This window comes from Ambystoma mexicanum, chromosome 6q, assembly GCF_040938575.1.
Source record: "Ambystoma mexicanum isolate Mex_15411 chromosome 6q, UKY_AmexF1_1, whole genome shotgun sequence".
Taxonomy (NCBI): domain Eukaryota; kingdom Metazoa; phylum Chordata; class Amphibia; order Caudata; family Ambystomatidae; genus Ambystoma; species Ambystoma mexicanum.
The window spans coordinates 855,964,878-855,992,008 of record NC_090937.1 but is presented as its reverse complement, the minus strand read 5'-3'; the positions used below and the strand labels follow the sequence as shown (position 1 = coordinate 855,992,008).

At 44.9% G+C, this 27,131-nt stretch overlaps 1 protein-coding gene across 1 annotated transcript in view; it reads right to left on the bottom strand.

The window, feature by feature from the left end:
* Window positions 1–499: 499 nt before the first annotated feature.
* MSMO1 (methylsterol monooxygenase 1) overlaps window positions 500–27,131 on the bottom strand; it is a 56,366-nt gene continuing 29,734 nt past the window's right edge. The window contains exons 5-6 of the mRNA XM_069631382.1: window positions 11,974–12,128; window positions 500–1,956 (exon numbers count right to left, since the gene is read on the bottom strand). Coding sequence (XP_069487483.1) covers window positions 1,749–1,956; window positions 11,974–12,128 — 363 coding nt within the window. The 3' untranslated portion in view covers window positions 500–1,748. The remainder of the gene's footprint in view (window positions 1,957–11,973; window positions 12,129–27,131) is intronic.

Below are 27,131 nucleotides of genomic sequence, written 5' to 3'. Positions count from 1 at the left end.
CAGTCCGCATTTCTGGTTGTGGTTCCTCGATTCAGACTGACTCGTACTGGCAGGCGTGCCTTTTGGGTTGCTGCCGCTAAGGCATTGAACGCTCTTCCTCTTGCTCTGCGTAAGACTGTTGACCACCTTACTTTTCAACGTCTGCTGAAAACTTTTGTATTTTAATTCTGGTGTTAAGCTATTCTGCTCACGTTTAGCGCCATGGTGCCTTCAGCATGTGTGCGCTCCATAAATTCGCATAACATAACATGAGTATGGGGGCACCTCTGGTACATGTTTGCATGCTCATGGTAATTGAGGGTAGATATGTGGTACTACAGATAGCAATAAAAAACAGTTAGAAACGTCAATGCAGCAAACCACCAATGTAACAAAGCCCATGTCTTAATACCAGCATTACATGTATTTCATCAACTCAGCAGCGGTTCTGCAAATGACAACGAGGTCACCTGGTAATGTTAATTCCGTGATGCCGAAGTGAGAACTCCAAAACAATCCATTTAAACATGTAAATGGTTTTATTTACAATACAATCGTTGCACAAGGAAAATAAAGCAAGAATAAAATGAAAGACTTTGGGAACATTTCTATTTACAATTACATATTTTCTAGGTTTTCATTTGTTAGCAGCATTAATGATTTCCCAGAGAAATTGCAATCCAATATTCCCATTGAATAACATCTCGAACAAGATGTATTTGTCTCGAATTCACAAGTTTTTTTGAAACACAATTTGGGAAATACATATTATACAAGTTCAACAACAATCATGCAGGAATAAAGACATCAGAATGTTTTAATAGCAACATTAAACATGGTAACAAAATGTAAATAAAAATGTAAGCACTTGTGTATCAAATATAAACATTCTGATGAAGAAGATATTGCAGTGGGATTAGCCTCTATGCTTGCTGTGTGATGGACATAAAAGTATTAATTTCCTGTCGAACATGTATAGAGGTAGCACATCGGAGCCTGCAGAGAATAAATGACATAACCATACTAGATGCTGTCCCCCGCAAGGAAAGAGGGTGCATCGGACAGGCTGAGACTAGCATATGGGTCCATGCAAACTCCATGATGTTAGTCTGTTCAATGAACATCTCTATTAAGGTAGTTTTGTGTACTTTTTTGCAATACATACATGCCACTGAGTGGCCTCTTTTAAGTGCATATATCTGGTGGTGGGTGAGGTGGCTACAGGGGCTAATGTCTGGAAAGAGGGTCAGGAGCTGGATATGGGTGAGTATGGTAGTGTAATGGGCGATGTGTCTTGATAACTGAATGATCAACCCCCAAGATATGTGCAGCCCTGCTGGCGTGTGGAATAAATGATATGGGAATGCTGTGTTAACATATTGGAAATGTGTTTCTGGGACCATCCACTGGCTGGTTTCTCCCACTAAAACCACATTGAGAGCATTTTGCACGCGAAATGGACAAGGGAAGCATCTGACTGTACTCTTAAGTCTTGAATCAAGGAGCTGGATAGACTCAGACGCAGATCACAAGAAGAGTTTGGAAGAAACGCCCGACAGAGCGTAAAGAAGACACTGCGGTAGGACTACGCAAAGTCATTTCTTCAAACATCAGACATAAAGAGTGGTAGCTGCTGTACTTTTATTTTGGACCGCTTTCTTCATTTAATCCATGAGACGGTGATCCAGTTAGTTTAAGGTCTTTTATGACTGCTTTAACACAGTTTAATCAATTAGTCAGAAAGCTGCAAACGTCTAAAAAAGGTGACTTTATTTTGACTTCTTTTCCTGCCGCTGTTCCTGTTTCGCCACTTTGTGATTGTACGCGTTGTACTGAGAATCTGTAGAAAAGAGCCTGTCCCACCACGTAAAAGTTGAACTATAGTTTCCCACAAAGTTCATATGGTGGAAATCATGAAAGCGCGTGCCGGCGTAGCAAGGCACCAGATGCAGAGGGTTGAGCGGAACATCATAGCCACTAAAAGAAAAGGAGATTTCTGTTATTACTCAGATTGCGGATTGAGCATACTCAATACAGGTCAGAAATGACATATCATGTCCCATCAGTACATTCTGTGCCATGAGTCATAGTGGAGTGCTGTTACTCTGGTTGCAGGTAATACATGTTAGTGGTGGAGTTACAATGGGGTGCCCCATTGTAGTGCTCCACCGTATGCATGCCCAGTGCACTGTGCATCTGGAGATAAAATGAGGTGTTAATACATTTGCACAGTAACACATTGGCATAGGACGAAAACATGAGGAGTAATCACACGCATGTGCCTACTCTTCATAATATTTTAGTGGCAGTGGCTGAAGGGATTTAACCCTCGGGTATGGCGTCCTTTTGCCGACACCTGTTTTTCCGATGAGTGTTTTGGCCCAGGAGTTTTGACAAAAATTACCATCAACATTTTTGTGGGGGTGGTAAAGGGTAAATAAAAGGTTACGGGGAAGGTAAATAAAAAAATAATTAAATTAAGGATGGCTTGGGGGGGAACCACCAGCCAAAATAATGTAAAAAATAATTTGATGGCGTTTTTCAGCAAAACTCCAGCGGCAAAACACCAATCGGAAAAAAGGGGATCGGCGAAATGACATGGAACCTTCTCCGGTGTAACCTCCAACATCTAGAGTAAGGCGCTTAGTACACCAATTATAAAACAGTGTCACATAGCCCCTTTTTCTGTAAAATAAATAAGAGTGCAAGCTACATTTGAGTATACAAACACAATGACTATGAGGCATTGCATCTTGTGATATAAATGAATAAAACGTTTTGAGAATCATTATACTAGTACATTTATTTGCTATACTAATGCACTGCCAATCACTTCCTCATTAAGAGATCCTCTGGAAATACTGCCAAACTCAAATACCGTTACCTCATGTGGTAAACATGCAGTAAAGGGAAGGTTGGCATGGTTTACTGTTATTCCCAGTTTTGTAATCCCACTGGACTCTTCAGGAACTGCAGCATTACTGCAGGCGGTAACAATGTATGGGTTATGGTGCATGCGGTAATGCTTTTTTGTGGTGGTAGCTACTTCTACACAGAGCAGGGTGTGTTACAGGCTTCCGGTACTGAAAACCGCAATAGTCCATTGCGATAACACAAGCAGTATTCGGAAATATATATAAGTTTTACACTACAGGACAACTCGGAATGAGTTTTTTTGATGACGTTGAAAAATAAGTTTGAAATTATTTCTTGTCCAGTATACTACATGGAGGATTGCTTTGAAGAACACACATTTCTGTTCTAACAGAAAACAAGTCATTTCGTTTCTAGTTTAAGAAAACATGAGAATAATATCATCATTTTAATAAACGGTTTTAATATGAAATATTGTCAGTACATTTTACTACATGCACATTAATGTATGAGAACTACGTTTTATCTGAAGTATGTGACAATTTCAGGGTTCCAAACATGAAAAATAAATTAAAAAAAAAAAGATAAAATACAAAAATCTAACTTTCTACATAGAAGCAGGGAGTTTTACATATTGTTTTAACTGAACTATTAAACCAGTGCGATTATGGCCGGACTACCGGCTATAAATGGCGCCAACCAACGATAACAATTCAATAAATCCCATGCACAGAAGGCTTCGTCTTGAGCAACTCTCTTGAGGCATGTCCAGCGCAAACAAAGGACACTACTCATCAAATGTTTGGTGGAAAAACAGCAGCAAATCTGTAAATGTATCTCCAATTTCCTTGACTGTTACCGCCACTCGGCCCATGATCATATCAAAGGGTTACAAGTGATGGCGCAGCAGTGTCAATCCCCGTTATTGGAGACAGCAGGACTCCATGATGATTTTTAGCGGATTTACTGCGAACAGTAATTCTGCCTGGTAACTCTGATAATATTTGGAAGTAAGGTGTCTTCCTGCCAAATTCGTAGTACAGCAGCGAGGTAATGCGGGGTAATATTGGCGGTAACAGAATTACAGCCACGTGGCACTGTACGGCATGCACAATGCGACCCACTTTAAGGAATGGTGTCCCGCCTGAAACGACATGGTCAAATAATTGCTTGCAGTGCCCAGGAGAGGGCGCCACACACAAACACAAAACAGCATAATAACGTAACGTTCGAAATGGTACTTTGGTCGAGAACGAGGACTTTAGTCCTCATATTTTGTATTAATTTGTTTTGTTTAATCTAACAGGGTGTCATTGCTCCACTTTTTGATATTCCCTGTTTGATTATAGCAAGACAACAAAAACATGGATTTGGATTGGAACCAGATTGTTTGTGATGGCTTTCCTCTGCCCAAGATAAATGTTGAACATGCTGGGCTAGTTTTCTATTAAGTCTTTTCTTTCTCCTATTGAGAAATAGCGGGCATTGCTGTGGAGAAAAATCTCAAATTCAAACACCAGGCTCACGGCTGACACAATGAGACACGTCTGCCCCCTGCTGGAAGTAGCCCGTTTCCCCGTACTACATATACTTGGAACAGGTGCAGTGCGATTTTCAAACAGCATTTGCACTGGGACAGATGTTACCCGTGTGAAAGATCTAGTGCTGCAATAATCAAGGTAAACTCATCCAAGGCACAGAACAGCTGTCACTGAAACCGTAAATCCAGAAACATGTTCAAGCTGCATCAGACGCGGATGGTGTTGTAAACTGCAAAGCAATGTACTGGTGGCATATGACGTACAGCCGCTGGGAGAATGCGGTCGGAATCCGTGCCATACCCGCCAGCTTGACTCTGTTCTGTACTAGGTTATTGACTCACGTGGTAATAAACATGCTGCCATGGCCTAGCCCTAGATCCACGCGCTCCTTTCCGTCACAGTAACACATTGAGAGTAAACAACACGTTTGGGGAATTCTTTTGTACAAACTCCGCAGTTCGTAGGTCTGGCCGGAAGGAACGTGCCCGCTCATCGACCTAATGTAGCGGCATCTCTTTGGGGATATCGGGTTGGTCAGCAGATGTGGAACGCTAGCATTCTTGCCATTAGTCCAATCATTAATTTTCAGGGCATGGACATTTAATCTTTTTTGGGATGGTGTGTATGTTCAGAAGTAAATATAGCTTTTTATGTTGGTGCAGGGTACGGACAGAGGACGCCCAACTTGTATAATATTTTTGATGAGCGTTCCTAGTTTTCCCGGAGGCCAATACCTTGAAGTGGCCTCATGAAAATAGAAATAGTTGGGTTTTCCGCCACCTCCACGTGCCACATACTTGAAAACAAGCATTGAACCATTTTACAAAAACGGATAGAAATTGATAATTAAAGAAAATAATACAAATGGAGTAAGTATGTGTGATTTTACACAGGAGAGGCACACAAGAATGTAGTGATAGTTTGAGAACTAGATACAAATCGACGTATCTATTGTTTCGGCTTCAGCCCAAGTCTCGTGGACCAACATTCTTCCAAAAACGTCTTGTTAGTCTTGAATACGAAATGAATGTGTGTCTGAGTTATAATAAAATGATATCCAAGTACTAGCCCGTTACATAGACAGCATCTGTGCTGGGAGATCCAGTAATCACCCTACCAAGTTAACACCTAACGGCGCTGCTGAGGAATGTTGGTACTATATCTGCAACCTGTGTCTCTCTTGATGGTTTGGACTGCAAATTCCATGATCCCGCAACATAGACTAAGCTGGCTAGCTCTGATGGGAGATGTAGTTCAAAACATCTGGGGAGTCAAGGTTGCAGGCCCCGGCTATAAGAAATGCAACCCTGCTAAAAAGGATTCTTACACTGGCTACTAGTATAGCCTAACACACTGAGAGAGGGATCATTACCGCAAGATCATGACCGCCAAAGTTGTGGAAGGGTCACTATCACAAGCGATAATGACCAATCCCAAGGACTGTAAGGCTAATATAGTACGAGCAATACAGGCATTTTGGTAGTGAAGTAGAAAATATTGTATGTGTGAGAAAAGTAAATAGACAAACTGAGATATTAAATGTGGTTTTATTATCAAGTATTTAAATAAAATGGTTGCCTTCGTAAATTGAGCATTTCCATTGCAACTTAGTTGAACTGGAACAAGTTTAACATAAGCATGCATTAGGTGTCATGCCAAAGTTAAAGGTTTCTCTACGAGAAAGCAATAGCCGTTTCAAACCTCGTAAATTTCTCTTTTGTGTGTTAAATAGAATGTCTCAGCAAAAAGAAATGATCCTCCCAGAAAGGAAGTGTTTTATTGAAGAAAACACATCTTTCCTGGAAATTGCATTGCTGTTTCCTTCTCTGCTTGTCAAGACAGAATGTTCAGATAGCTGCCAATACCAGTAGTTATTGACTGCACTCTAAACATTCTGATTGGCTGAGAGGAGGTCAATAGCCATTTCCATGTGCTAATCCGCAGTATTAACTGCTCAGGAGAGTTAGGAGGAAATGGATTGTACACCTATTCACACCTTGTCTTTACTGCCGTGACTACCAACAACTGACAGTATTCACTTGACACACAATCATACAATCCTTTCACCACTGTAAAACGAGGCAAACCTATTAAGTGTGCCAATGCATGTTACTACTTTAGAACATTGTGTGGGCAGCTATTTTGAGTTAGGAGAGCAGAGGAAATTGGACAGAGCTGTAAAGAAAGACCCCAAATAGTGATGCCCAGAACACTCTAAATGGAAGATCTGACAAAGACACAAGCATCCCTCAAAGCAAATTACTACTCAAATTACATCTTGGCAGCCTCCTTTCCCAAGGCAATCTTCACTGAAGCCCTCCACCAAATCTATAAAAACATCGACAAATCCCTCATTTAGGGCACCTTCCCCACCACCTTAAAATAATCAGGACAAATCCTTCCATGACAAAAAAGCCAATGCTGGACACTGATGACCTCACCAACTACCACCCCATCACATTACTTCCTGACCTATGTGAAATCCTGGAAATGTTTTCGCCACTCCTAAAGGCCTATCATGCTTTAGAACCAGAGAGGCGACGAAGCAGCCACCATCCAAGAGGTAGACGATGCACTCTGGCCCCTCGATGACAGACAAAGCTGCCTCCTGGTATGATATGATATGAGATTTTATTTCTATCGCGCCCTGTTTTAAGGCACACCAACGCAAGGGAGGGGGTACAAGAGAGGACAAAACAACTATCTTACTAGGCCCAGTGACATTGAGAACACGCAAGTGCAGGGGAGAGGGAAGGTGAAAGTGCTAGGGGCAGGGGAGGAGTGGAAAGTGCACAACACAGGATCAAAACAACAAAAGGTAGTGCAGCCATCGGGTGGTACTCCTCAACCTCTCCACAGCTCGAGCCTTTGAGATGGTAGACAATCAAGATCTCACCACCATGCTTGTCAACTGCACAGGTATCTGAGAGAATGTCCTCCTCTTGGTCACCTGCTCCCTAAAAGCCCACTATCAGATTGTCCAGATGGCTACCTCCAGATCACCAGCTTACACTGTCACCTGTGAGGCACCACTGGGATCCATCCTCTAGCCCATGATATTGAACATGTATATGGTGCCACTGGAAACCCTCGTGGCCAGCCCACCACCCACATCAGCAGACGATACACAACTCTACCTGAAAATAATATCTATTGAAGGTATCCACCACGTCCACTCAAAGCATGATTCAACCTGTTTGGTGGGTTTCAAAGTGAACTCCACCAAGACAGAATTCCTCCTCCTCACTAACAACACCCTCACATCCAAATGTGGCTCGCCGCCATGAACCATAAGGGTTTGATCCCAGAGCAGACAATCTAAACCAAGTCCGTAGGATTACACATAGACAGCTAACTTTACTTCAAAATACACATGCAAACTCAAACAACATGGTATTAACAATCCCTTATGTGGAAAATTAAGCTTATTCTACCAGATACCAGCTTTTGTCCCATCGTCCACACCGTGGCCCTCTCTAACCTGGATGGAGGAAACACCCTGCTCACTAGCCTATTCATGACCACTTTAACACATGTGAATGGTGTTCTGCACAGTTCTGCCTGCTTCATCAAAGGTCTCAGCTAACAGAACCACATAACTCAACAAACATCAAACCTCTTCATTGGCTACCCCTATAAGCACACAATACCTTCAAAACCAGTTGTATCATATGCAAAGCTGTCACCATGAATGCTCACTCCTTCTTAGTAGAAAACTTCTCCTCACCTCTGCCAGTCAGCGGATGACCAGAAATCAGATCTTGGCCAGATTAGAGCCTCAAGAATCAGGAATTCAAAAACGAAAGAAACAAAACGCAAGCATTCTCGGTCTGAGACCACAGACTGTGAAGCCTCAAACCAGTAAACACTAACATATGCCATGACACTAATGTAAATCAGAAAAGAAATCATGGCACTCCTCTTTGAGGAGCACCTTCTTCAATATTTTCAATAAACACCTGCTCAAACCCAGTCAGCCAGTACCTCCCTCCCATCCCCTGAAAGGCCACAAGACGGGACAACATGCACAGACAAAAGGAAGAAATGGTACTGAAGAGACATGGACAAAGATGGAGACCATGAATGGCATACTTATCACGAGAAAGCAGAGCACGTACAGACAAAAGGGTGAAAAGGTACTGAAGAGGCCAAGGATGGGAAGGAACCACTGGAGACCATATTGGGGTGGGGTGTAGGTGGGGGGGGGTGTCAAGAGAAGGCAGGAACTATGCAGAAAGGATGGGCCTACAATAGTCAGACAAGGGCAACTATGTACTCTGGGAGGGCCCACGTGACAAGAGAAGGAAGAAATGCCCAGAAAATCAAAAGGAGCCCGCATGAATGAAACCTGATTGTCTCTGTGTAGCTTTTGGAACTAGCTTCAAAAATATGCAAGGTCAATTTTTGACACTCATCCCAGAAAACACTCCAACTTGTGCAAATGTGTTACTATTAGGGCACAAACCAATAGCCTCACCTTGCTTTAGAAAGGAAGCTCCTGCGCCCTTAATGCTCCTTTTGCAGTGCAAATAGCTGTTGCTGTTTGAGGCAGTCCCTTCCTGGATCCAGGAGAACCCCTATGAGGACAGATCACAACTTGTGCCCGTGATAACCCCTTAGAGCCCCTCCCTATCTCCGGCCCCTAAAGATAGTTAAAAACGCTATGCCAGCTCCTGGCCTGGTATCATGAGTTAGTTATGGCACAAAGCTTTCCTAGAAGCTCGGGCATGAAGCAGTACCCAGTAAGGGGCAGGAGATAATGCAAATTGGAAAGTGCAGGGTTACTGGTCCACCCATTCTATCCACCTGACCCAACCCCTTCTCTTTCTGTCAGCATGCTTCTCTTCAATCTTCCTGCATCCAGTGCACCCTTCTAGGACTCAAGGATGGAGCACACAGCTTTATGGGTCACTTTGAGGAATCTGGACACCTCCTTTTAACTTTCCTGCTCAACATTTTCCTATGAAGAAACTGCAGCAGGCTTTCAAAATCATCCTGAAACTGATGTAAAATGGCCGCAAAACCAGCTAAGGGGTGGCAGTTGGGAGGGATTCCGTTTTAGCCTGTCACTGTGTGCACTGTGTGAGAAGAGTATGAGGCGTATGGGAGACACTGGGGTAGACTCCTGAAAGAAACAAGGGATTCTTGCCCCTGCCCTAATCGCCGGACAAATGCCTGATAAACGCTGCTCTATTCCCCGAAGGGAAATGTCCCAACTGGCCACTGAGAATAGCACCTGAGCAAATTAGAGTGAGGCTTGAGGCAACACTGTCTGCCAACCTACCTACATACTAAGGAAGTTGAGAGGGGTGCCTGGGTCTTCGTATCTCAATCAGTGATTTCTCTGCACCAGAAGGTCTTGCCTCCCATAATTATTAGCAGCTAGATTACATTAATAAGTGGAGTCCCTAGACTACCAGCTTCCTTTACCGGCCCATTTCCAGGTCATTGTGGTACATAGGGTAACATGTGTGTATCTGTGAAAGAGAGAGGGAGGGAGACACACACAGAACGAGACACACAAACAGAAAAACAGATGACCAGGGTCGGATATTGACAATGTGGGAAAGTGAAATGTGACCTGTCTGCAGTCGGTTAGTGGTAGGACCATTGCAAGGACACCAGGTTGTAATCCCTTTTCCGGGGGTTTCTATGAATTCAAATACATTGTGATCACGTGTGTGCCTTTTTCCATGCCTTGCTAGTCAATGTTAAAATGTTCATTAGCACCCTGGAGCGGGGGAGCAACCAATCTGGTTGCTCGGAACGCAGGCTGAACTACCGATCCAAGCACGTGTTTCCAAGCCACCTGATGGCCGTTTCTCCCGCCATCTACCATCCATTTTCATTAAATTCCCCCCACCCTCACCACCCCAATTACCTGATTGCGGCGGTGGCAGATGCTGCTGCTGCTTTAACTCCCGCTCCGCTGTGGCTGTCGTGGAAATGGAAGAGGGGCTCTGTATGGAGCCCCGCCTCCCTGATCCATGGTGGCCATGTTGAGTGAGTATTTTCCTTCAGTCAACGGATACCACTAGGCGACCCGTTCATTGAACGAAAATACTGTCTTCCTTTTAGTACACACCAGGCAACAGGTAATAGTAGCGTTAACCACCCGTTCCAGGGGCTTAAATGGGTGGTAACATCCCGTGGCCCTTGTTAAAGGCCCTCACGTAGCCCTTGGAATTGATGGTTAACACTTAAATATGTGGTTTCAGGTCTGTCTGCCGATCGAGGTCTCTGACTGCTCCTTGCACTAACCCGCTCCAATTCTACATTCCAATACAAAATACACATATCATGTAAACCACTGACACGTGGCAATTGAACACCCCTCACAACAGACACCAAGCCTCAAAACACTACACCTCTACAACTGTTTTTTCCGGTCTGCATGCAACAATACAACAGCAAATCTACTGTGAATTTTACTCTCTCTCCAGTACCCACCTCGCCCCCCCCTTTGAGATCGACCAGAGTGCATGGAGACCATGCAAATGACAACTCAGTGTGGTATAAATCTTAATAACATAAGATAATATACATGTACATACAGTTCCCTTGCTCTGATTGGGGTCTGCACCAAGGAAAGTTGAGAAGGTGAACTGTTAAATCTTCATCATTCTTTCGTATGGGAGAAGCACCCAAATTACATACAGTGAAAGGTTTTAAAAATGATCCCCACTGTATGCTAGTACACTTTTACGACACTCTTTTTCTAACCTCATGCCTTTCAAAGCCACTTCTCTATCGGATCTGATGTTTTTTCTCTGTTCTATTCGTCAATACTTCAGTATTTTGATTTATGTTCTTTATTGGCACCTCACCGATTCCCTCTCTCCCTTCCAGAATTCATTTAGTAACATGTTCTACCTAGGAGCCAATAAAGAAACAGTGGAGACTAACTACAGGGCCAGACATCTGGGAAATGACTGTAGCACAAGTTCGACCCGAACTTTGGGAAGTTTAGAGGGAGCCAGGGCTCTAGATAAGCAGGTACATCTCTATTTTATGCTCTACAATCAAGCTAGGAATCCAAATAAAATAAAATAGTGAGTTGTAGAAGACAGGTCTCTGACCCCTGGATACCATCTGCACATCCATAAAACGTGCCACATGTGTTTTCTGATCTTACGGGGGCCGTAAGTTTAGAAATGGACCTATTAATTTACTGGAATTACTTATTTCCAACAAATACATATTAAAATTATAAATATATTTTTACTGGATTAAAAATACTCCAGTCGAGAATCGGCACTACCTTTTCACTCCCCGAAATTCCCCTTTTCTTCCAAAAGTAGTAAGCAAAATACTCCCACCTCAAAATCATACTTGGAATAATGGGCGGACCAATGGCTTCAATAAAGCACTCTAAATGGGTAGAGATATGCATTGAGGAAGTAAAGGGCTGTCCACCTTATGATCACACTGAAATACAATGCTGTGCTAACAGGTGAACATTGATCCATCGTCTGACTACAAGTACAGCGCAGCACAGTGATTCTACTATTTGGAAACTGATATTAAAATGGCATAGCATTATTTTACACAACAAAATAAAAACAATCTTATGACTCACCTGTGGACATCTATGGTTTCTGCCAGGCGAAATGTTACCCAGGCCCAAAGGAGAATCACATGGTTACAGAAGGTCATGATACCAATGAAAAAGCCTGCACCAAGGATCAGGGTTTCCAGGGGGTGTGCATACTCAGCTTGCATTCCAAATGGAGACTAAATAAAGGGAAGCATTTATTAACATGTTATAAAAATCATTAGCCACAGTACACATTATTTTAATTCCACCTGTTTTGCTCACATCTCTGTTGATGTTGAAATAAAATCGTTTAGGCAAATTAGAGGTCTGTCTTTTTCTATACTAATAAAATATATGAAGCATCATCTTTGAATTAAAAATACACAGGGCTCACAAAATCTACTAGCCCACTAGCATTGGCGAGTCGTTTTTATGCAGGGCAAGTACCATTTGCATGATACTCGACCTTGCTGGCGAGTATGGGGATGTTAGAAACCTATTTTTCATTTACTACAAACTCACTTTGTTTGCAGTAAATGGCAAATACAGGTTTCACAGTGCATACTTGACAGCACTGCTGCAAATATGAAGCATGCTTATGGTGACATGCACCATTTTACAAAAAGCAGTGGTAAATATTTTGTCACTAGTCACCTTGGGGCAAGCGCATTTTTCTTAGGTCGAGTATGTAAAATGAGGAACTCGCCCTGCATGTCTAGTGGGATTTTTAAGAATTTGCAAGGCCTGATACACATCTATGTAAAATAAAATTTAAAAAGATGATTCATTAAGATGAAAAAGACTAGGAAAGGAGTATAATTACATAAAAATCCAACAAATCGTAACTGAAAGAAAAACAACTGAAAGAATTACAGACTGAATTTGTTTACAAATATCGAAAAACAGAAAGGAAAAGCTAGTGGGATATATGTGGCAGATGGATGCATGCCATTGAGCGTGTGAGTTATTACAGCCTGGTGGAAGGAGAATAGCCAGGAATAGGTTGGAAATAAAAAAAAAAAAATGAGAATATCGGGAGAACTCACTCCAATGATCGTTTTTGAATGTTTTAGCATTTTTAAACTTATATGTTCATGGGGAATGAATCTTTGCCCTCGTTAGAAACAGGCACTAGAAGTAATAAACTAGGTTGATGTAATGTCAGTGTCTTCAGGGAAGCACAGCTGATTGCTTAGGTATTTGTGACAAATGTGGCCATTTATAGCTGATTTGGCAGCCATGAAGTTATTTTAACATATACATGTGCATCTGTCCTGGCTTAGACAGAATGGAAGAATCTGCTTCCTGTAGAAAATGTTTCTTCTAAAAATGGCTTTTTGAAACTGCATTTAGGTAACACTCCAACCCCAAGGGCCCAATGGACCCAATATGGTTGTATCAGCAACCCCGTAATTTAAAGGAGGCCGAATAGGGCCATGGCCAAGCAATGCGGTACTCTAGGAATCCATCATGGGGATACACATTTAAGTCAATTGGAGAAGTGAGGCACTGAGAGCCAAATACAAAGAGAAAAAAAGATCAAGTAAGATTGTTAATGTCCCTTTCTGTAAGAAAGAGAAAGAGGTTCAATCAAGGATTATGTGAGTGAAACTTAGTCACCTACATTATGTATCAATAGTAGGGATGTAACAGTATTACGGTATACCGTTAAAGATTCCGTGAACCACTTAATTGAACAATAATAACCGTCACATTGTTTATACCGGTATACCGTTCATACCATTAAGCGTGCTTTTCAATCTGATTTGAAAAGGCTGCAGTAAGCAAGTGCTGCACAGTCTTGGTCTTTCACTGTTGGATGTGCCGTCTGCCAATTAGTTTCAGTTGGAGCAGTTTTTAATGCCATTCTATAAACCACACATGCCTGACACAAAATCAATATGTTAGCAATAGGAAGAATAAATACAGTGCCAAGAAGGAAAAGGGTTTCTTTGGGTTTGCGGCTTTGGGGTTTATATATTTATGATGGATAATGTTTTCTAAACATATGACAATGGGGGATTTCCCTAGTTCTATCATTGACATTGAATTTAGATATAATAAGTCACACTGCGAAATTTACTCATCTCTGTGGGTATTCCCTGCTACCATACCAAAGGGTAACATGTCCGTGATTACTGAACACCTTTTGGCCCGCAAGTAAACTAAAGGCTGTAACGTAAAGAGAGAGTGTGTGTGTTTGTGTGTATGCGCATAAGCGTAAAATACCATCAGACTCCATTGATCTGTGGAATGCAGGTTATCAAGATGGCAACATGTTCACCTTCACCAGTAGCCAGTGGGGGAGCTAAAAGCCTAAATGACCACTTAAGAAAAGCTATTCAGTTTGATTTGCCAGTCGCAGCAGGGCTCCCCCTCCACCCCCTCCTCCTCCTCTCCACATGTGTGTTTGGTGGAAGCAAGGGGTGGCATTTCAGTGGAAAGTATGTTGAAAAGCCCAATTCTGGCCTTGGGTGCCTGGTTTTGTTTGCGATGATAAATCTGACATTATGACCTTTTAGAAAATATTTGTTAAGATTAGTTAACGCCACCTGCTATACCGCGATAACCATGATATACCGTCATTTGGCAATAAGGTTATTGTACCGTCATAAAACTAATACCGTGACACCCCTATAGGCATGTCGAAAGATCAAACTATTGAATTTAACACTGCATGTTGATATTTTATCCTTCTTACTTAACGCCCTTGCTTTTCAGCCATTTCCTAGTTCCTTTATTCGCCCTATTACATGAGATCGGGAGAACCCCTATAACCTCTTTCTAAACACACTGCTAGTCTACATAAAAGAAGTGCCTCCCCAACCTCTAATGACTTGTTTTTAATTACCCACGAATAACCATCTGCGCATCGCTTGAGAGTGCCAGCTGCCAGCCCTTGTTAGCCAACCTTTTTAAAATGACAGTATATATTTTAAGTACGTCTTTAACATTTTCACTCTACATTGGTACTATTTCTTAAGTTGCATTTGTACTCAACAGTTTCATTGAAAACCTCACAAGCAGTTTACAAATCTTAATATTAGTTATTTTGTTGGCGCGATGTGACCAAATTAAGCACAAAGGATCACATAGCTTGTAGGATTAAGCTGGTGTACACTGGAGGGGCGTGGCCTGGAGCACCATACGTCTGAATGCCTCTGACGATGCGAGTGGGATAACTTCAACTAATCCCCGCCCCCACGGTCCGTGGAGTGTCATGATTAGCAGCAGCGGGGCACGTGCAGGTGATTTTTCAGATTCAATCGACCCCTGGAGGCCAAGCTCCCCTGCGGGGACTCAGCGGGGTGCGTGTATGCACGATGGTGCCGAGCACCCGAGGCTGCAATGGGTGGACAGACCTTCAGATTCAATCGACCCCTGGAGGCCAAGCTCCCCTGCGGGGACGCAGCGGGGTGCGTGTATGCACGATGGTGCCGAGCACCCGAGGCTGCAATAGGTGGACAGACCTTCATGGATCAGTCCGATGCTGATTGAATGAAGCGGGCTGTTGAGGTGCCTCTTTACACGGACTGGTGCTTGAGACACTTCAGCTGCTCCCTGGAATATGGTTATGCTGCAGCTGGCCTAGCCTGACCCTGAAATGAGCCCTAGCTAAGTGGGGTGGTGGGCCCTTGGAAACACTGAGGAGGTCCACCTTGGAGGCTCTGGAGAACGTCCGAAACAGGTGGATCGTTTGGGAATGCACGCAACAGGGGAGCAGAGCTGAGCCCTTTGCATGGCTTGCTTAGAACGGTGGGCCTGGCGTCCTCCTGCACGGCCGCTCTAGAGCTCTCCTGCATGCACAGGAGTATCCCGGCTCCCCTGGAGGCTCTGCATCGACTGGCACTGTTTGCCCCACGATGTCCAGCAGGGCAGCAGAGTTATGATGAGCTGGGTACTGTAACCCTCATGGTGTCTGTCGGGAGTCTAGTTTAGTTTCTCTGGAGGCCCCCTTGGGATTCACTGAAGTTGACGGTGGCGCGTCCTGGCTGGTGTGAGCAAATACCAAAGGGCAGTAAACATATGGACATTGCCATGATGCTTCACCCCCCTGACAAAGAAAAAAAAGGCGGAAACAATCTCGGCACAGGTTCATGCTTTTGATACTTACCAGGGTTTACCCTCGCAGTTGTCCACATAGGCTGACCTTCAGAACATGCTTAGCAAAATCAAAAAAGAGATACACAACAGCAGAGCAGAATTATCGCACAAAATCTCAGCGCTAGACAAGCGCATGGCGGAAGCTGAGAGCAGAGTCAGTGATATGGAAATAACTATGTGTGAGCAGTCCTTCGTAGTAAGTGCACATAAAATCGAGGTGTTGGAGGCCCGCTTTGAAGACCTGGAAAAGCAGCAGGAATATGCTGAGAACCGCTCCCACACAAATATACGCATTTAACAAGTCCGTGGGGGAGTCCGGGATGCCGAGCTTTCAGAGTACATCAACAGTCTCTTCTGGACCATCCTTGACCTCCTGCCCGACTCCTCTGTGGAATTGGACAGAACCTATTGCACAAGGCCCAGGGCTTCCTCACATCAGGGGGAAACACTAGATATCTTAACCCAGGTACACCTCTATGTGTTTAAAGAGCGTATAATGAGGGTGGCAAGGGACAGCCCAGACCTTGTCATGAGAAATTCTAACATCTCACTGTTTCAGGACCTGGCTGTATCCACCTTTCTAAAAAGAAGACCATTATGCCCAATGACTGAATGGTTATGAAGCAAGGACTTTAGCCGAAAGATGTGGTTTTATCACCATGCATAACTTCACGTTCAAGGAGAAACAGTGGTCTGTCAAAACTATGAAAGAAGGTGAGTCGCTGCTGATATCAGAGGGTGAGAGACCCAGGACAGATTAAGAAGACACTGCACTTTCCTCACGACCACTGGTATTCTCCTCGAAATAGGCCAAAGCTTGGAAGTCCGGGACCCCGAAAAGCCCCCCTAAACGTGGCAGAGGCGGGAACGACTGACCCTACGGTCGCAAAATAAGTTCTTGACACCTATCTACACCACTCCCCTCTTGGTTTGATTTGGATTACATGTGCTCCTTGAGAATGTCGCACACTGCTTGTTTAGCCGTACTGTTGGGAGGAGGAGGCTTGTCTAGCTTCTTGGTCGATGTCCCTTTCCAAGTCTGGAAGGCCTCCTATGTAGGGGTTTCTGCATGCTTCTTTGGTACTGTTTTGTATTGTTTGGGGTTGGGGGATGTTTTGAGGTTTACAGTTATGGTTATAAAAATCAACAATGTTGCAGGCACAATAATTTGGCTTGGGTTGGAATATATTCCTCCAGCGGGGACAGCTAGTTCAGCAAGAGTGTTACTTAGACCTTCATGCCCCTGACTATTCCGCATGAGGGCGAGGCGATGTGCTTTGCTTGGGCACGTGGAATGTGCAGGGGCTGAATTCCTCCATGAAGAGGAAATGTGTCCTTCAGAAATTGAGTGACCCATCTATGGCAATTGTATTCTTTCAGGAAATTCACCTGCTTAAGGCTGATGAACTACGTTTTATGCATAAGGCTTACCCACGTCAGTTTCTCACCTCAGGGGGGGAGGGAGAAAAGTGGGCAGTAGCTATTTTATTGGCTGGGCAGGTGCCCATTGTAAGGTTCAAACACTGCGGTACCCCTTGTATGTGTGCATCAAGGGCAATCTATGTGGGTGCAGATTCACCCTGATTTTGCACTATGCCCCTAAGAGCGGACAGGCTCAGTTTCTGGATGCCCTCATTCCCCAAGCACTGGCATTTGCAGAAGGGAAAATAGTGATTGGTGGAGACTTTAATATGGTCCCAAATACCGAGGTTGATAAGACGTCACACCCAGCCAGAACCGATTATAAAAATGCAATTTCTTTTGCTAGTATTGCTATGCGAGTTGGGGTTGGTTGATGTGTGGAGGTTGTTTAATGGGGAATATAGAACGTATACCTCTTACTCACATGCACATGGGCTATTTTCTAGGATTTGCCTGCTGCTGCTTCCAAGCACATTGCTCCCATGCATTCAGAAAGCGTCAATAGGGCTGTGCACGCGTTCCGACCACGCTGTAGTACTAGTGTCCCTGATAGTCACTGGTAGCCCCCCAACCAGATTTCCCTAATAGCTATTTCACCCCCTATTGAAGGACGTAGTATTATGTCAGGAATTAGCAGGGTTGTTCCCAAACTACTTTGCGGAAATCTGTAGCACCGATGTCTCCCTGGCAACCACATGGGACGCGATGAAAGCAGAGGTAAGTGGCGAAATATAAGCTTCATGGCAGCATAGTCAAGAGAGCGTAAATTGTTTCACTCTCAGTCTCAAAAGTAGGTGAGTGAGCTCATAAACTAACGCAATCCTGCGTGGCTTTTAGGAAGCTGAAACTGGCGCGTGCTAAACTGGAAGCTCACTTAGCGAACAAGTCAGCACAGGCAATGCTCAAAACCAAGCAATTCAATTATGTTCACAGCAATAAAGCTAATCGTCTATTAGTCCACAACTTAAAAAAGCTTAGAACATGCAATAACATACAAGCAACGAGGTATGACGCCGGTCAAATCGGGGACCCGAAGAAACTACGGATAATACGCAAATATTATGCAACCCAGATGGAGGTTGAATATTAGCAGCCGAATGGGCAAAAGCTATACATTGCTGATGCTTACCATCCTCACGTTTCCGCTGCACACGCTCTGGAACAGGATGCCCCAATCCAAGTTACTGAGGTGAACTGGGTCATAAAGAATCTCAAGAACAAAGCCCCAGGACCTGATGGCTTTACTGCCACCTTTTATAAGAGGTTTCAGCACCTTTTCATGCCCCATCTAACCAAGTGGTTTAATTTTTTCCTGGTTATGGGTAGGGTCACTGCAACTATGAAGGAATCTATCATGATACTAATACCTAAGCCGGGGAAAGATCCGACCAGTTGCGAGTCTGATAGACCCATTACCCTTATGAACTATGATGCCAAACGTTATTCTAAGATCCTGGCACACAGACTAATGGGAGTCCTCGCAGGGTTGGTACATCAAGACCAAAATGGGTTCATAGTGGACCGGAGCACCCACAACAATATACAGAGGGTCTTTAACCTGATCAAGCTTGGGCTTGGGGATTTGAAATGGGGGCGATTGCCTTTGATAGGGTGAATTGAGCTTATAATGAAAGCACCTTGGAAGCCTTTGGATTTGGCCATAATATTAGGAAGTTTGTCCTAGCAAATTATCAAGCACAGTCGACCTCCATTAGGGTTAACAGGCTCCATACAGCAGCGATTTCAAGGGGGCCTATTGCTGCTAATTGTCACACTATCTATGGAACTATTGGCTAGGACAGAGAGGCATAATATAGGGATCAAGGGGATCAGGGTCGGTAGGGAGAAATATAAAATATTCTTATATGCCAATGATGTCATGGTTACTATACGCAATGTCCACGCATTGTTGGCGGCATTGCTGGTGGAACTATCCAACTGTGGGTCCGTCTCTGCTTTGTTGTCAATTATAACAAATCCTGCATACTTGATGTTTCTATCCTTCCCCTCATGCGCACACACTTATAAACACTATGCCAGATAAAGTGGGAATCCGAGTGCATTCCTTACATGGGAGTACGGATCCCGATAACTACCTATAGGGTCTTCCACAGCAGTTCTCTGCCGCTTTTGCAGAAGTTCTCAGACGGTCTTAATAGATGGAACAAGCAGGAAATCTTGTGGCTTGGTAGAATTGCAGCCGTAAAGATGAACCTTGTCACCATACTGCTGTACCACTAACTTGCGCTACCGTTCAAGATCCCGGATCCTATTCTGCAATCTCTTCAGTCAAAATATTTCCAATTTATCTGGGGTTACAAGAAAGCACGGATCTCCAAGAAGGTCCTGATGCATGTGATGAGGAGCGGTGGGCTAGGGGTCCCTGATGTTCATCGATACAATTTGGCTGTGCAAGTTTCTCAGTTTCTGGTCTGGGGGACTTGACGTCCAAGTGGAAGGCAATAGAACAAGCAATGTCTCCAGTTCCCTTGTCCCAGACCCCGTTTTGGTGTCCCACTGGTGACAGATATGGTTTCTGTGTGCTGACATCGACCAAAAACACAATCTATTGCATAAATAGAGCTATGGGGCTTTGGGGTTCCCCGGCGGGAGTGGGGCTTTTGTCTCCAGTCTGGAACAATTCAGAGTTCCAATCGGGTATGCATAAGGAACAGTTCTGTGAGTTGGATTAACAGGGGTTGGGTACCCTGCAGCAACTATACAAAGAGGGGCGAATGCAAGGCTGAATTCAAGCTTAGCAAGGTGGAACGTAGGCCACTGAATACTTGGTAATAACATTTTAGGGGGTGTTGACAACAATCAAAGATTTTGTCTTTATAAAGGCTGCTTGATAGAGTAGATCCCCAGGAACAATTACCTTATATGGTTCATTGTGAACAAGACTTGGGGGTAGAAAATTGATGGGGAGGCCTGGCACTGCATATGGTCCCAGATGCATAAATCATCACGCTGTGCGACTGATAAGGAAAGTATTTTCAAATTGTGTTACAGGTGGTACCTACCCCACAGATATTGCACAAAATAAAATGTGTATACTCACCCAATTGTTGAAGGGGATGCTAGGCTGAGGGGTCTCTGTTACACCTAGTATGGCCATGTGGGACGGCGCAGTATTTCTGGAAAGAGGTGCTGGCCCAGATCAAAGAGATTACCGGCCTACAGCTGCCAGTGGACCCCTTGATTATACTTTTGGGTGACACTTGAGAGGGTGTTCTCTCTCCCTATGTTGGGACCTCTGGCTACTCTTGTGGAACACCAATTGGTGGCAGCCAAAATAACCATTGCCCGCAGTTTGAAAAGCCTGGAAGGGCCGTTGGCACACATTTATATGTATGTATTTATTTATTGAGCGTTTGTTAGGTGCTTATACAAATGAATAGTGTTTCAAAGCACCGCAAGGCGAAATGGGAGGGGAACAGGGAAAAATAATAGCAAAAATAGTAAAATAAAGTCATGGTCCTACAAGGCCTTGTGGCATTCGGGCATGCAAGTGCATTGAGGAGAAGTGCAGGAGATAGGGAGGGGGAGCAGAGGAGTGGCAAGTGTTGGTGGAGGGAAGTGCTTGGGGGAGAACATGAGGCTAAGTGCTAGTGCAGGCAACTCCCAAGGCAGGGATGCAGAGCCGCTAGGCAGGAGCCCGCAAGGGCAGTGCAGTGGGGTGCTGGTATCGACTGGGAAGAAAGGCCTGAAATCCTGTGCGATTCATGAGGATCAGGCCACCAGTCACAGCAGCAGTGGGGTGATTAGCAGGGAAGGGAAAGAGGGAAGGAGGTAGAGAACATCAGAGATTTGAGCAGTTTCCAGAACTTGAGGAGGTCTGGCTCAAGTCTCACAGGGGCAGGGAGGCTATTCCAAAGGGAGCTGCCAGCCGAGGAGAGAGACCTGCCCCCCACGTTCTGCTTGGAGAAGCATTTGACAGTCAAAGAGTTGGAGTTAGAGGAACGTAAGGCTCTAGAAGGGGAGTATTTACGCATGGAAATTTGGAGATACCGTGGTCCCAGGCCCCAGACGGCCTTGTGGATAATGCAGAGGTTCTTGAATTCGATCATTGCAGCCACCGGGATTCAGTGAAGAGATTTTCGGGCTGGAGAGGTATGGTCCCTGGACTTGAGGCCAAGGATAAGTCTTGCAGCCCTATTCTGGATTAGCTGGAGGGGGGTAGGGAGGAAAGAGGGAGATTGAGAAAGAGGCTGTTGCAGTAGTCCAACCTGGAGAAGACCAGAGCTCTGGAGACATTGAGCTTCTGGAGGAAGTTGAGGAAAGGAAGAATACCTCTGAGGAGGTGGAGCTGGAAGTGGGACCTCTTAATAAGATCCATGATGTGACGGATGAAGGAGAGGAGTCGAAGATGACCCCGAGGTTTTTGGCATCACAGGATGGTGGGGGTAGAGGGCCCAAAGAGGGTGTTCAGGGGGTAGGAGGAAAAGAAGGCGCTGGTGTCCCAATCATAAGGATCTGTTTTACTGGCATTAAAGCAGAGATCATTGGCTGCACACTATGCCTGAATGGCGAACAGATAGTCAGGGATCAGAGAAGAGAAAGATGAGGTAGTAGAGGGAAGTTTAAAGGAAAGCTGTGTGTCATCAGCATAACACTGGAAATGAGGAGAGAAGGAGGAAATCAGGTGAGCAAGAGGGGCAAGACAGATATTGAAGAGCCATGGCGATAGGATAGAGCCCTGGGGGACGCCACAGGTAGAGAGGGATGGATGTGGTGGAAGGGAAAGGGCCCAATTTCAACTGGGAAGGGTGGTTAGTGAGAAAAGAGGCCAGCCAATCCAGTGCCCGGTTAGTGATGCCGAGAGTGTCACAGAGTCGTTTTATGAGAATTGAATGGTTGACCGTATCAAAGGCAGAGGGGAGATCAAGGAGAATGAGGACAGCAGGAGAGTTAGAGTCAAGATTTGCGAGCATGATTTCAGGGGTGTTGAGAGCAGTTTCCATGCCTCTGGATACCCAGATTGATGGTCGTGAAGGCAACCAACAAGATCAGTGTGGAGGGTCAGTTAAGGGAGGATCAATGTCTCCAATAATTTACCCAGGAAAGGGGTAGTGGAGATAGGGCGACAGTTAGCCGGGCAGGAGGGGTCAGCAGGCAGCTTGTTAAAGAGTTGGATTTACCAGGGAGTGCTGGAGGGATAGAGGGAAAGAACCAGTGGTGAAGGAGCGGTTACAGAAGTCAGCAACAGCTGGGGTGAGAGAGGAGATGTTGTCCTTAATGGTTCTGGAGGTGCAGGGGAGCGCCTGTTTGTAGGAGACCTTAATAGAGTGGACCTCCTTAGAGGCTTCATCCAGTGCTAGGGGTAGGAGGAAGGAGTGTGAGGGGGTGGAAGGAGAGGAGCCAAGGGAGCCAGGGGCAGGAGTGGAGGAGAGTGAGGACATGATGTCCTGGGTTTTTGATGTGAAATGAGAGACCAATGCAGTGCAGAGAACCTGGGACTGGAGAAGAGAGGTGGAGACTGCAGCTGGATTGGCAAGTTCGTTGCAGATTTTTAAAAGTTTGGCCGTGTTGTTTGTGGCTCCAGAGATGTGGGATTGGGTGTGGGCCCGCTTCTTGGAGAGGATAGAGAAGCAATATTGGCCAGTTTGTCAGAGGGTAAGCCCAAGGTCTGTCACTTCCGTTCAGAAATTCTGCATTTGCGTTTCAGAGATGCTAGATCGGAGTCGTACCAGCTGTTGCCTTTTGGAGGCATATTTTAGGTGAATAATCATGACAGTGGCATGGATGTCAAGGGTGTTAGAGATGAGATGTGGGAGATTTTGGAAGGGTAATAAATGACCACTATAAGTGAGGGTCGGTACGCAAAGTACAGGTCAATATGGATGCCATTCATAGAATATTCCAAAAAAAGTTCCCGCGATCACTGTGAAGCTGACCATACTTAGACAATTCTTGTTGTTATGAGTTCCTTTGTGATGGTTTGCGAGTCGAACAGGCTCATGCAGGCGAGGCATAGATCAGTTGTTCGGGTGGCATTCATTGTTTATCGTGTTGCTGATGCTCTATATTGTACAACTCTTTTGTCTTGTGTTACTGGTAGTAACCCTTTGCCTGTGCACATACTGTATTTTGCCACAACTACCTTGCTCACAGTCTGTTAAATAAAAGATGTTGAAAAAAAAGATGGTGTACACTGACACAATCTGCAATTTTGTGAAAATATAATGGACTGTCTGCTGCTCAAACTCACAAGGTGTTATATGCAAATAAATGTGGCCGGGTTGTACTGAACATCTGGGATGAAGCTAGCCTGCCCACTAGAAATGCATTGTCCAGAATACACTGCCAGTAGATGATCTTTAACACAGTACTGCCACCCAAGTGGAGAGGGCACAAGGTCTCCTCTTTCCCTGTTTCTGGTGCTGTATTTAGATGTTAGTTTTCAAGGCACTGTTATATTTATACTCCTAACCTGTGGCAATGTTTCCATTAAAAAAGTACAAGTATCAGACCTATCTGGAGAAATATACGCTTCCCCAAATAGGACAGAAGGTGATTCTGATCATTATTGCCCTGTAAACATTTGAAGTTCTCCTTTTAAAAACTAGGCCTTACTGGCAGATTGTCCCTGCAGACCCACCAACACAATGATGCAACTGCCTTAGTGATTACAAGAGCAGTATTGATGAAGCAAAATTCTAAGGTCAGCCTAAGAGACTAGAAAACAAGAGACCACGTAGGATCTTGATTTCTGACAGTGACCTTCCTGTTCAAATGGAATTTGCAAGGACAATTTGGGCAATGACCTCTAAGGCAAACTGCCAAGCTTCTTCTTTGTGCATGGGCCCTTAGCTATGACTTAAGTGGGAGCTGGAAAGTATATGGTGTTGAAAAATCTGCAAAGAATTTCTTTCAGAATGCTGGCGAAATGTTCTACATTATCTTTTTAACAGGGTTGTCCTTCCCCAGGATGGAAACCAGGCTTGAACTTCAGTTATTCATGTTCTAATTCCTTTTTGTGGTGGTCTTTGTGTACTCAAGTTCCGGAGAACATTTAAACTGTAAAGGATAGACCTTGACTAGTAGTAATCAATAACAACCCATCAAAAAATAAGTAAAGTGCCTGTCACTCCGGTTTCGTAGCATGGAATCTGGTATGGATGATTTCCATGTTTCTACCAGTCAGTGGTTTAATGGGTAATCGTTTTAAAAGTCTAAAAAACTGCTTCTGGGCATCAGCTATGAGTGTGTTGTGGCAAGTCAAATATAGGAGCTGGACCAGTGAATATAATGTTTTATAGAAAGAAAAAGGAAAACCTCCTCTAAACACCTACCTCTACGATGGGGTCCCTACTCTATAAAACAACAAAAGGGAACTCATCAGGACGTCTTACAAAAAAACTCTGTCCTCTGTCCAAAACCTATGCTATGTTAACATATGCCCTTCGACTATGAAATAAAAAGAAAGACAATTTCAGCTTTAACTGGAAATAGGGTTAACCCACCCACCACACCGACTACATGGCTCTCCAGTCCTGCTTCTCCCATGAAGAAGAGGCTACCTCCTGTCCGTGGCTGCGTTAGCCGGTGTTACATGCTCTCCGGCTGATTCTCTCTTGCCCTGTTGACTTACAGGTGTACTTAGGTCCCTACCTGTAATAGAAGGGAGGTTTCCATTGGTTCTGGTTTTCAAAAAGAGACGGCAACAGCCCCAGGTGAGGAACATAGCCATCCACTTTAAAGGGGCCTTGCACAGGATTGTCCTGTTCAGTCCCCACATGACCAAATAACCAACAAACACTTGGGACTGTACACTAGGGGAGGTGGAATTACATATTCTTTGGGCATTCCTTGTCATCAGAGTGGTGGTGTTAGGAAAGATTTCATTTATGTGCAATTTTCCCTCCATTTATGGACCCCCCCAAACTTTTGCTTTTGTGTGGCTATCCTAACCTGACTTTTTCCAGTCGAGCCCAGCCTTCAGCTGAACTCCCCAGGGCTTTTGCTCACTTGTGATGGAGAAACTGACACGTCATTCAGACTGTCAGTACTGGGAAATAGGGTTTACCTTAGTCTTCAACTATGTTGGCATTTCTGTTTTATGGCCCTAGACACCCTCAAAGGATGTTTTGGTGATTGTACCAGTGTGCCTGGGATGAACTGGCGGCAGCAGTTACTTTTCATAATGTTCCACTTCTTTTTACTGAGTTAAACTGTGTTTACCGTGTTTGGCTGAAGACTGTGGCCAGGTCCGAAAATGGCAGAGCCACAAAGTCATTTGTTCTGTCCCATGGCCATTTTGTCCGTTGCCTTCGCCCAGGTCGAGTAACATGGGTTTTCCTTATTTGGGCATGCAGGCTCCCGCAAAAACCGATCTCTTTCACAGGCTTCTGCCTGTCACATATGTGTTTACAGGAGGAGGGCTGGGACTGTCTAGTCCCAGTCCACACTACTGGTGCCAGGATGTCTGGAGTGCCTGAATGACTGAGACCACCGTTGGCTTTGATAGGTCCACGTTAGCGATGCCTGCCAGAGAGCAGATCTTCTATTGGAAGTCCTTGATTACAGTGCAAAGCTAATCTTGGATAAGAGAAGGGGCTCTGGAGCCATTCCAGGTCGATCACCTGTGTTCTCACCGAACTACAGAAGGAGCCAAGTCTCGTGCACGAGAAACAGACTCGTGAAACCGCTGCAGACGCTTTGGAAGGTTTGGCACCCTTTGCCATCTGCTGTCCCGTCAGACCCCTGCTTTCTTCTTCGATCAAGAAGGCCTGCCAAGGTGCTTCGCCCCTTTGGAGTAGTGAGAACAATTACTCTCTGCGACCCCTGCTTACCCCCCAAACAAGCCCCTTCGGAAGTGTTCCTGAGCCATCCAGCAAACTGTCCAGCTCTACCTCAGGGTAAATCGCAGCACCGTCGCCATCTAGAGTGTAGACCCGGGACTTGTGACATTGCTTGCTTGTGGTCCCGTGCATACTCCTACCAGATTTCGCAGGCCTAGCACCTCTGGGTCCCGAATAATGAGAGTCTGTAATCCTGCCCGCATCCACGATTCCCACGTCTTTACCTGGTGGTGACCGTCACTATAGTTCCCCTGCTGTTCTGCTCACCTGTGCCCTGAAGCCAGCTGCACCGGAAATTTCTTCATACCTCCTTCGGTAGCTGAGAAAAGGCAACTGTCCCATCACGGACAATCGTTCTCCCCCGCAGAGAGCCGGAGCGCAGCAACACTGCAGGACTCGAACCTATTAGCGACCTCGAATAAACCGGAGAAGTTTGGTCCGGACTGTGCCGAGGGTCGGTGAGTACTTGCATAACTTACTGGTAGCCCCCTGGCACAGCCGATCATTTTTACGTATGAGTATCCCTTAAAGGTATTCAAACTTGGCTGGGATAGCCTGCGCTCTCTAGCCCTTCCCCTCCTTTTGAATACTGCTTTGCTGCCAAGGGCAGAGCCTACTCGAATAGTGGGAACCAATTCTTCATCGCCTCAAGCTCCTTCCTGACTTGCTACAGCCGCTACAAAAAGACCCACTATTTGTTCATCTGCGTGATCGTGCCCTCTTCATGGTGGCTCTGCAGTGATGGGTCACAAACCCTGGTTACCGGGCTTCTCGCCAGACAAGGAGCATTCCTGTGCTCAGTTCTGTTTCCCATGTTCTTTCTCTTCCACAGGTTCTACTCTTTCTGTGGCGGTCCTGCTGCGGTAGAGG